Here is a 10,966-nt window from a genome sequence, read left to right on the forward strand (position 1 = left end):
ACACAGCAACTCCATGTACCGAAAGATAGGATCTGTTAGAATTGGAAAAATATCGGAGTAAAAAGTGAAAATGTTGTACACCAGCAATTTTGATCTTGAGTGGTCTCTGGTTTGCCATTAGGTTTGTGGTTTGTGTGGGGTTTTTTTGGTTGTTGTTGTTGTTTTTTCTTTGTTTTAAATTATATTACTGTGATACGTGCTGGATTTTGCTGAATCTCCACGTGTACAACTGAACTCATTACCAAGATGTGGTTTTGATGGCTTCATGACCAAATGCTATGAAATGAACTCAATGGTTCAGTACATAAACTCCTCTATGGCAACACAAACACAGCACACTGGCATGATGTCCAAAGGAAGTCCAATACCACAGCTGTTCTGTCAGATAAAATATTAAAATAAATGGCTACTTAGTATTGTCATTGCATTCTCTTAAATATTCTGTACTATCTATATTTAAACAGATCAGTAGTGTGCTTGATGAAGGGCAATCACAATTTTTCTGTCCATGGAGAACCCTAATCAATTGACTTTGCTGCTGAGAACCTAGATCAAAGATGATGAACTTTCTGTTTCATTATGTGCCTGTTGTCAAATGTATTTAAAACATCAGTTGTGGATCAAGTCAGCTGAATTTCCATGGGCATCAAACTTGGCATCAATGGCTTGCAGTGTTCGATCGAGATGATCCAAGATAGTGCAAAAGGGCAGGATGGCAGTCACGCTGTCAGCACACGCACAACACCCAGATTTGCTGCAATTACTGTGAGCGAGATCTTCCTTCAAACACAGGCACACACAGATGGATGTCAGTCCTGTCATTTGTTCTTGAAGGCGACAGACCGCAAAGCCACTGAAATAATGACTTAAGATCTGTTCAAACTAATCACCTCATCTAGAAACTGGGATCAGATAATAACACTTAACGAACATATTTATTAAACTGCAAGGTGCTCAGCAAGTTTCCACATTACCACTGTGGGTTGTGCCTTGCTGTTCTTATACTGTCTGGAATAATTTTGAAACATAACATACTTGCTGAACGCAATTGGAAATCTACAGTTGATACTGTTGCCCTCTTGCATTTGCTAAATCTTCAGGTTGTCCAACCCCACCTCCCCATCCCTGCTTAAAAACAAAAGAGCATCCAAGGTACATAACTTCATTGCAACATATCCATGGGATTAAAAAAAACTTCTCGAAGTTTCTCCATGTCTGTAAATAAATTTTATGCTATTTATCTCCAAAGTAATTTTCATGAATTAACCACAAACACTTTCTGAGAAGATCTTAAATTTATTAGATATTTTATTGCAACTTTTATAATAAACAAGGTACTCAGAGAAACTGGACCCAGTGTATCAGACATTTTTTTTTTTCATGTTTATACTTTTAATATATTCGCTATTTCTACAAATTCAGATATTTGTATTATGGAGTTTTATAAAACTGTATCTGCTTGAAATCACTATGCTACCTACTGAAAGACATTTTCACTGGCTTTCTACCACTGTTTTTAACAGATTGCTTTATGGTAGGAAACACCCTCTCTGGCAGTATTTTGCATTCTGTCATTAAAATCGTATTAACTTCAAGTTAATTTTCCCCAGGCGACTCTGTCTCATACATATAAGTAATATTTGTTTTGGCGACTGCCATATAACAGCCTCTTCAAATTTTTTATCATTTGTGGATTTATTATACAATCATAAAGTAGCAAGATTTATTATACAATCATAAATTATATTTAAGGTGGTGTTTTAAAGTAATTTATTTAATCAGTCAATTTTTAGTCCATGTGTGCACTTAAGTTGAAGTCAGTTGCATTAATTCAAATATGCAGTAGTGATGCATATACAAGTAACTCAGTCTTTAGATTTTCAGTGAATGCACAGTATTACATACACAAACTTGACAAACGCTTTAATTATTGTAATTTACAACACAGAATTAGTAGATTATTAAAGCCTGCATATACAGTGCATAAAGGGGATATCAGTCATACCATTTTGAATTTTAGCATAACAAAACATTCCATGGTAGGTTTTGGAATATGAAAATTCTATTTGCTCTTAGAATAGTTTCTGCAAAAATCCACACAACCCAGGTCCTGATAAACATTAATTCCTCTAAATTATATCCATTACTGGAATAATTTTAATATAGTAGGCAGCAATTATTTTCAACGCCTCTTAAAACGTGTACTAAAAATATACATTTTCCATAAAATAAAAAAATAAAATATCTGAAAATGTTCTGTGATAAATCTAGAAAAAGAGGAGGAATCCAGCCTTAAAAGTTAAGTTCTACTCTCAAATACACCACTTAAATTGAGACCAAAGCATAGTATTTGTACAGCTGTCAAGAATTTGACTCTGTCTGCAAGATTAAGATGCATAGGTTATAAAAGTATGCAAACTCTTATTTCAGGAGTTTAACTTTGTCCTTTAAAACTTTAAATTTAGGATTGTTATTCACTTTCTTGTTAAATATGACTAGAATATCCTCTTCTGATTTGTGATGTTCACCAGCTACTGCGTAATACTGAGCTATAACCTGCACAAAGAAGAAAGGAACAGTTTGTGGTTAGTGATGATTTCACTTAAAGCAATAATACATTCATGTTACTGTATTAAAAGTAGCGTGGAATCTATTATGCTATTATTCATTTGCAGAATTAGCACTGAATTTCTACTGTAGTCCAGTAAGCAATAGAGCACACGTCCTTCAGTTGACATTCTGTCAGTTGATACTCTGTTAAATATAAATTGTTTTGATAATTGATCCAAAAAGCAATCAAAAGTCAAAGCAAAATTTACTTTGTCAAACTTTTTTGCTTATGTGGGACAGGATTTTATGAACTTAGGCATTACAGAATGAAATTCACAATACCAAAGGAGATTCAAAAAACCACGTTGTACAGTACCTTTTTTCTTAGTTTTTTAATTGAAATTTCATTGTCTGGAGCCTGTTTCAGAACAGCTTTGATGGTTCCCTTCCAGTTGAATTTACCTAGAAAATAATCAGGTGTACAACATAATTGGTAAAATCAGGTATTTGCAGGTTTTCTTCTCTAGTAGGAACCAGCCTGCAATCTCCTAATTTTGGAACCAGTTCATCTACCACAGCAGTTCATTGCTGTCTTACTGACTCCACAACAGCAGTGTCTTAAGCATGAAGTCAGGTAGGATGTTTTTGAAGATTATAATAGGACAGACACAAAGAACCAAGACACTACTTGAACAACTAGGGTCAGGATCGCTTTTACTTTACTTCCGTGCTTCAGCTGTTAAGCAGCAACTCTTATATAATACAGGAATATTTACAAAGCTCCTGTCTCCTCACCCTTAGAGCACAGGGGTCATTAATTGGTATTTTCCAAATAAACAATCTGTATGTTCAAGTACCAACATTCCCTGACAGTAACGGTGCGTTGGATGACAGGCTTAAGTAGGTTTTACCTACGTATAAACTAAGGTCAAACACAGCTAAAGTCTAATTTATGATTCACTGAACAAAAATGGCGACATAAGAGATACAAAGAGATACAAGAGAGCTGTTGCACTTTTTCTTCTACATTTGTTAAAGTTCCTGGCAGCAGGGAAGAGACCTGCTGCGCTAACACAAACGCCACATTCCTCACTGCCCAGGGAAACCAAACACAGCCAAAGGTTGCCAGCTCAGCAGAAGCAACAAATGAGAGAACTAATTCAGCATCAGGTGTTAAAGGTAGCACAGGCTATGTACTCTGGAACAGATACGTATACTGAATATACATATATATATCTGTTTACTGAGGCACAATTTATTTCATGGCTTGCTGCAAAAGCACCGTATTTATATTCTGCATGAAGTCTTTTGCAGAATAGTTTTTTAAGTCCCCCTTTAAGAATACCTTTATCTGTTCCCACATTTTCTTCATTGCCGTTGGTGTTATCTGTTTCCATGTCTTCTGAAATGTTTTCAGTTTTCATTCTCTTTGTTCTGATACGAGGTTCCTCTAGATATGGAATGAGATCAACACACAAAAAAATTATAAAACTAGAAGGAAAGTTCTGACATGATTTCAAGTTCATGTTCCTTTAACATGAGTTTATATTTGCTAAGAGGTTCACATTTTATAAAAGGACTGTGCAACCACGGCATTAAAAATAATCTAATTTGTATATGCAACTTACTACTTAAAAAATTCTACTGAAAGTAGAATATTGAGCTTTGAGACATTGAGAAAAACCATATTGAAAACAAACAATAATATAAAATTAGGATCAGTACCTTCTATATGTTTATGTTTGCGTTTCTTTACATTTGTTTCCTCTTCTGTTTCACTCTGATGGCCATTTCCATTCATTTCAAATTCATTCTCTGAGCTCTCCTTTCTTTTTTTGGACTTTTTACTCTTTTTTACTTCTGACTGGTTTTCTAATTTCAAGTCTTTTTTCTCCTTTTTGTTCTTTTGTCTCTCTTCTTTTCGTTCTCTCTTATTCTTTTTCCTCTCGATTTTATCATCTGTAATTCCATTTTCTTCTACCACTGTTTTTTTCCCAGTTTCTGCAGACTGCCCCTCTTTCTTCTGCTGTGGTTTGTCTTGTTCTTTTTCACTTGAAATCTTTTGTTGAAAGACAGATTATTACAATTTTTACAGGCCTTTTTTGAAATGGCAACTTTTTTCTACTCCGTCATTCATGAAGAACACTAATATTCTGAATTCAATACAATTGCTTACACTGGTGACACCAGTCACCTGAGAAATAGCACTAAATACTGCAGCTGATTCTTCTTTTAACTTAACAGCATAAATGCTGATTACCTTAACATCACAGAAGAAATGTTAACTTAAAACATATAGAATTTCCATTTGAAATAACTGTCTATGTATTTTTTAAACATTTACTAAATGTAACTAGGTTAAGGGAGAGAGAATTCTCTGATTTACACAGACAAAAATATGGCATATTACAGCAAGATATAGAACCTATTCCTAAATATACAGCCCTTAAATAATAAGCTCAGCTCTGCCATCCCTGTCTTGGGATATGTCTGGCACACCAAACTATTATTGCATGATGTCAACAAATACAATGCTGTTTGTTTTAATTGTTTTTCTTCTCACCTTAACATATTTTGTTTTCTTAAAGTTCCTGGGCTTATAATAGTTTATATTCATGAATATATTAATAGATTAACTAGGTGCTGTTAATATCCCACTCCAATACGCACTAATGTGAGGCCAATACAGTTCTGAAAAGACATTGGTTTATTACTTCTTAGTGTGTAGTAGAAGGCTGAAACCAAAGATAAAAGTCGCGGTTTGCCCTTTCCTTATGTACTAATAGTATAAAGTTAAATTAGCCTTCTGATTATCGTGTCACAATGGTGTCACAATGTCCAAGTTTTTAATCACAATGTGCCCAGTATGCACAACCACTTCAGCAAAAGTATATTCCACAAATTGGTAATTTAGTCTAGGAATGTTACATTATAACATAATCCATTTTAAGACTGGGAGCCACTTTTTTGTGCTAACATCTGCAAAGGGAGTCTGAAAGGTTTTCCTTCCAGCATTTCTGACTGTATTCCTGTTGTATGACATTGTACCTCTAACTTCACTTACATTTCTGGTTGCTTCAGAGAAAATATCCCACACCTGGTCTTGCAAAGTGCTGTCGGTAATTCTCAAACTGTTCTTCATCCAATTCTGTGCAGCAAAAAAACAAGAATAACTGAAAAAGCGCGTATCTGATTGTTTTTCTCGATTGACATATATTTGGTTCTTGTTTTTATTTTTCTTTTAAGAATCTAATCACTTCCTCTGATTAAGATCTGGTTAGACGTTTAGCATGGAGGTTTAAGAGTTTCCTGGAGAGTAAACTGTTTCACATAATGCCTGTGTACTGTTATGAGGCTATATCATACCTCTCAATTGCCTCACCAATAGGAATCCAGAAGATGTAAATCTATGTCCTATCAAACCTTCCGACTGTTCCCATGAGTTAAAACATTAAGGATCTGATCTTATTGATTCATTTGTGTACTGGGCAGATGGTCATGCTCCTAAATGGATACCGTAGTTTATTACAGAAAAGTAAAATTTAAACAAATATCTCAACGCAAACATTAGGAAGTTGCTGGGGCTATTGCAAGAACTCCTGCTGAAAATTAAAACAAAGCAGTAAATTTCTACTTATAATATGCTTAAACTAGCAGCAACAGATCAACCTTCAGGAACAGAATTCTACGTAAAACCTAATGTAAAGATTTTTGCATTGCAATGAAAATTGCAGGAAAGCTGCATTAGTAAATTAGAACAAGGAACTAAAAAAACTTTTGATCTTCCACTGCAACACATCTTACCAAAAAGAAACATTCTTGGCAATATCACTTTCCCTCCTTAGAATATAAATTTTGCAGAAAAGTATTCTAACCTTCAGCTCGCTAGCAGCAATTTCAGCGCAGCTCTATTAGGTTATTTTTGAATGCTTTGGAAGCAATCATGATCTTATCTCTGCCTCACAATCTGAGGCACAGCACAGAGGAGAAAAAAAAAGGCCAGCTTGTCAGTAATTCTTTACTGATACAACATGAAACATTTAGAATTTGCTTGGGTGGTGATGCAAAGTGTAGTGAAGCCTGCAGTGCAGGAGACTGTCAGAATACTGAGCAACAGGAAAACTCTCAAAACAGTATCTTTACTTAGAAAAAAAAACAAAGCTACAGAAATCAGAATCCCTTTAAAGTACATCTAGGAATTTGGACATTCAATAGAAATTGCACAAAGGAAAAAAGAAAGGTATTAAAAAAGAACAAGTGGAGATGAAGCTTGAATGGTGAGTCTCTGTCTTAACACCTAAAGAAAATGGCATGCAGAGAGTAGTTCTAAGCAAAGAGATGTATTTAACAAACATTGCCTATTTGAAACTCAGCTATTACACCAGCTATTTACCATGCCCACATAAGCAATTTGTCCTACCTTTGTTAAAAGAGGGCAGCACTCCCAAAGAAGGTCTATTTTAAACTCACTTCATGGGTTACTACAAGTCTCATACATACCTGAAACTTTACTTTTTTTCTTGGAATATTATCAAAGACACGCATTTGCTCCAGAACATTCCGCACTTTAGTGCTTATGTTTGGCTTCTTCATTACTTCATGAATTTTCTGAATGAAGAAATACAGAATTAAATCAGCAAAGACACATAATGACCAAATGATATATGCAGGTATGCAAGTTGGAAACATACTGGACAGAAATCACCCAGTACCCACAGTGTATAGCCTGCTCAAAAGAACTGTTCAATTGGCATGGGAAAAACACTAACTTTTGGTTTTATCATAGATCATAAGATGTGTCAAAGTTATCTATAAAAATCTTCAAACCTGTATAGTAAGCAGAGGCAGGCAGGACTGCTCACCAATGCTTTCTGATGTGCAAGTTATAACCTGTAATAAAAACATTTAAAAGTAAAGTAACTGTATCACGTCAGGGATTTTTGCAGCGTGAAAAAGACCTGCATTAAGAAAAACAACTGTCAGCTGACTGGTTTTTGCAAACTTCTGGAGTTAATTGTAAAAAATCAGGCTAACTTTGAGGTCACAGTTTGACACACATTTATTTTGGCAGCAGTGCCAGCTTCAACAACCACTGATCCCTATAAGACATCTCAGGCACACTCCTGTGCTGCAGGTGCCAGCAGAAAATGTCAGGCCACGGCCTTATGGAAGCTACATGAAGCATGCTGCTGCTAGTGGGGGAAAAAAAATGCTCTGAACTTCTCATTACTTAAAGATGTAGCCACTGGACACTGGAGGGCCTTCCTGTACTTCTGAAAATCTGTTTACTGAAGGCTTTTGTGAATTGCTAAGACTACCAGAAAAGAATGCTCTGTAACACTCCCTTATCTTTTGGTGTAGAAAGTACTTGCTATTGAGGAAGGCTAATGATTTTCATAAGCAATAGCAGTCACATCATACTGTCTTTGAACAATGTACTCAAAACAATGGTCCATCTCAACAACGGCACTAATCTGTTGACTTACAGTGGTATTATTCACATTCCTTGACTATGTGGGTAGCTTAATACTTTGTTAGATTGTGTTCTATATGAGATAGAAATCAACAAATCCATGGATAAAGGTTATCTAACTAATAATATCTAATGGGGTTTTAAAAATATGTTTGAGAGCTCCTTCCTAAAACCTTTAAAGGAAACTAACAGCTGTAAGAGGGCAGGTTCTTGCACTACCTAAGGATAGGACATTTTCTGTGATCCATGTTGCACCCTCTGCTGTTCAACATATTTACAAAATGTCTGAAAAGAGGGCAGGAAAATTTTCCTGATTATATGACGCTATTCAGTATGAGGACTGTGAAGAATTCCAGAAAGATAGAAAGAAAATGAGTCAATAAGTAACAAAAAGGTGAATTAAATCCAACACAAGTTCACGTAAAGCAGCATGCACAGGAAAAGCAATACTAACTTTGCATCTAAAATAGCAGGCTTTAAGATGACCACTGGATCTTAGACACAAGATCTTGGGGTTAAAATAGCCAATTCCATGAAAATGCCAGCATAATGCTCAGCAGCAGTCAAAAAAAGTAGATCAACTGACAAAAATCAGTAAGAAAGGATTAAAGAAGGACACAGGAAACATCATTATGACACAGAGTAAATCTATGGTTCATCCATATCTTGAAGAGTGTATGCAGTTCTTGTAACCTCATTTCATAAGGATACTGTAGAACTGAGAAGACTTCAGAAGACCCAGGATGTAATTTACAAATGAAGATAACTGAGCAGGATAGGTGTTTTTGGCCTGGAACAGAGATGATGAGGTGGGGAGGGATGCCTGACAGAAGTCTACAAAAGCATATGTGGCATGAAGAGGGCAGACTGATCAAAGACACTTTGTATACAATAACTAGGGAACATTACATCAGATTAGTAAGAGATGGATTCAAAACAAACAAAAGGTGTGTTTCTTACCAAGATAAGAAATAGACCTACCAAGGAATTGCCAAAAGAAAGCTGTGGAAATTGGGAAAAATAGATGTCTGGTTTGACCCAGTATAGCTTCTCTTGTATCTTTAAAGGTTGTAAAGAACAGTTATTTATCATATCTGTATATAGTAAAAACCTTACCTGAATCCACTCCTGTTGTTTAGCATCTCCTTTGTTAGTTTTGGCTTCAAAATCTTTTCCACCATATTTCTGGTCTTCACTTACGCACTTCACATGTTCCTTATAATCGTCACCCCTGAACACAGGAGATTTTTAACTTTAGTTCACTGAAGTGTTTCAGTCCTTTAAACTATGCAAGACTTATATAAACAATGAACTGAACAGATGATAGTATCTATCATTTAAACCTTAATACTGCTAATGCTTATATGAGTAAAATTTGTGTGCTTAAAGTACATGCTTATAAGACTGCTGACATTTCTGTAATGCTACAGCCTTCAGAGAAAATTTCTGACTTGCAAAATCAGATCTGAGTCTTCAGTATACTGCTGCTTTTAATGCTCTATAACTTATGTACATTTGTACAGGTAGCATATGCACAGCCATTAATGCATACCTGTGTTTTACTACTCACATGGACACATTTTAAAATTATCAAAGCAGGTGAAAAATGCTTGCAAGAACCTAATTCCTAAACCCAGATATACTAATGTGGTAGTGTAGTTCTAACCAATGCATAAGTGCTCCCCAAAAGGAATGACTAACATAGATTATAATCTTTTGTCAGTGACATATTGAGCAATATAATAATTATTTGAGGACAACCTTATTTTCTTATGCAAATTTATATGTTTATATTTTGAAAGCAGATAGTAGCACTGCTTTCTTCTGAGTTCTGAGAAGTGACAATCAAATTCAGAATTTCTGATGTGATTACCAATCTCTCTCTCTCAGCAGTAGCAGAATAAGTAGCAGTTGATGATCAGAAGCCAAAAGCATTGTCACTTATAACTGTAGAAAAAGAAATTGCAACTCTCTTTGCTGGGTGGTTTAGTTGTCCTTGCAGTTCAAACTTGGATGATTAAGCTTGAAATTATGTAAAAATGTGTATAATTTTAAAATACAAATACGAATTATTCAGAAGGTGCCCAATTTAATTCTAATATACCATAGGAAAATGTTGTACTTGTAACAACCACTTCAGAGTGAGCAAGGCTATACCCATCCATTACGTACCAGAAATCCTTGCCACAATCCATGCAAGAAAGGCACTGACAGTTCCTGCAGATGTTCACGTGTTTTTCAACTTGTGCTTTTTTCACAGATTCTCCACACGCGTTGCATGTGAAAACTACCATTTTGGTGACTGGTCAGTAGCTTCTAAGAAATGGGGACAATCTTCTTCCTCCCCACACAAGCACAGCCCTAGAAACACAAAGAGGAGATCTTAACCGTACAGCTTGAAAGAACCCTTGGATGGTGAAAGGAAATGTAACTGTGCATCCAGCAACAGAAAATCTGAGCAGTTTGATTTTTCACGTGGAAAAGTTCATAAAGAAAAACTCACTCTGCCTGATACCTCGAGCACAAGGGGAACCAGTAACCCTGGAACTAGCAGCCCCCAGGCCCAACCTCCCAGCCCACGCCGATCCGCCTCGCAGCTGGCGGCTTCCACTTCCACTTCCACTTCCACTTCCCCTCCGCTTCCCGGTGTGACTCCCCCGCCTTCCGAGCAGACCCGTCCCCGCCAGGTCCGACCCAGCTGTGCCGCCTGAGGTGGGGACCATACGGGCGGGAAGGCTCGGCCGGCCCGCCCGCCCGCCGCCCCCGGCTCCTCAGCGGCAGCAGGTGCCACCTCCCCCCGCTCCTCAACCGCCCCCGCTCCCCGCACCTCAACCGCCGCTTCCAACGGCCGCTCCGCGCGGCACGTGCAGCCGCCGCCTCGCCCTGCCCCCTCCGGCTCGCTCGGTGCCGCCGCTCCGCGCCTGCGCGGCCCCCGCTCCGCCC

General features: G+C 37.0%; 1 protein-coding gene across 2 annotated transcripts; it reads right to left on the minus strand.

The window, feature by feature from the left end:
• Positions 1-1,214: 1,214 nt before the first annotated feature.
• On the minus strand, positions 1,215-10,959 carry LYAR (Ly1 antibody reactive). 2 transcript variants are annotated; one of them, XM_082051590.1, is made up of 9 exons: positions 10,851-10,959; positions 10,196-10,384; positions 9,140-9,254; positions 7,051-7,158; positions 5,615-5,698; positions 4,276-4,609; positions 3,896-4,000; positions 2,927-3,012; positions 1,215-2,556 (listed from the first exon to the last, which is right to left on the minus strand). In XM_082051590.1, the coding sequence occupies exons 2-9, from the start codon at positions 10,315-10,317 to the stop codon at positions 2,422-2,424; spliced, it is 1,089 nt and encodes a 362-aa protein (XP_081907716.1). In that variant the 5' UTR covers positions 10,318-10,384; positions 10,851-10,959; the 3' UTR covers positions 1,215-2,421. The 2 variants fall into 2 exon arrangements, with proteins under 2 accessions (XP_081907716.1, XP_081907717.1); XM_082051591.1 differs by lacking the exon at positions 10,851-10,959 and having other exon boundaries at positions 10,196-10,397.
• Positions 10,960-10,966: the final 7 nt, after the last annotated feature.

Source organism: Streptopelia decaocto (assembly GCF_964273445.1).
Source record: "Streptopelia decaocto genome assembly, chromosome: 4".
Classification (NCBI taxonomy): Eukaryota; Metazoa; Chordata; class Aves; order Columbiformes; family Columbidae; genus Streptopelia; species Streptopelia decaocto.

Coding starts and splice junctions, on each gene's coding strand:
- LYAR (XM_082051590.1), bottom strand. CDS start 10,317: ATGGTAGTTTTCACATGCAACGCGTGTGGAGAATCTGTGAAAAAAGCA. Junction 4,610..5,614: donor TCTCTGAAGCAACCAGAAAT/GTAAGTGAAGTT, acceptor TTTCAACAAAAG/ATTTCAAGTGAAAAAGAACA. Junction 2,557..2,926: donor TTAAAAAACTAAGAAAAAAG/GTACTGTACAAC, acceptor TTCTTTGTGCAG/GTTATAGCTCAGTATTACGC.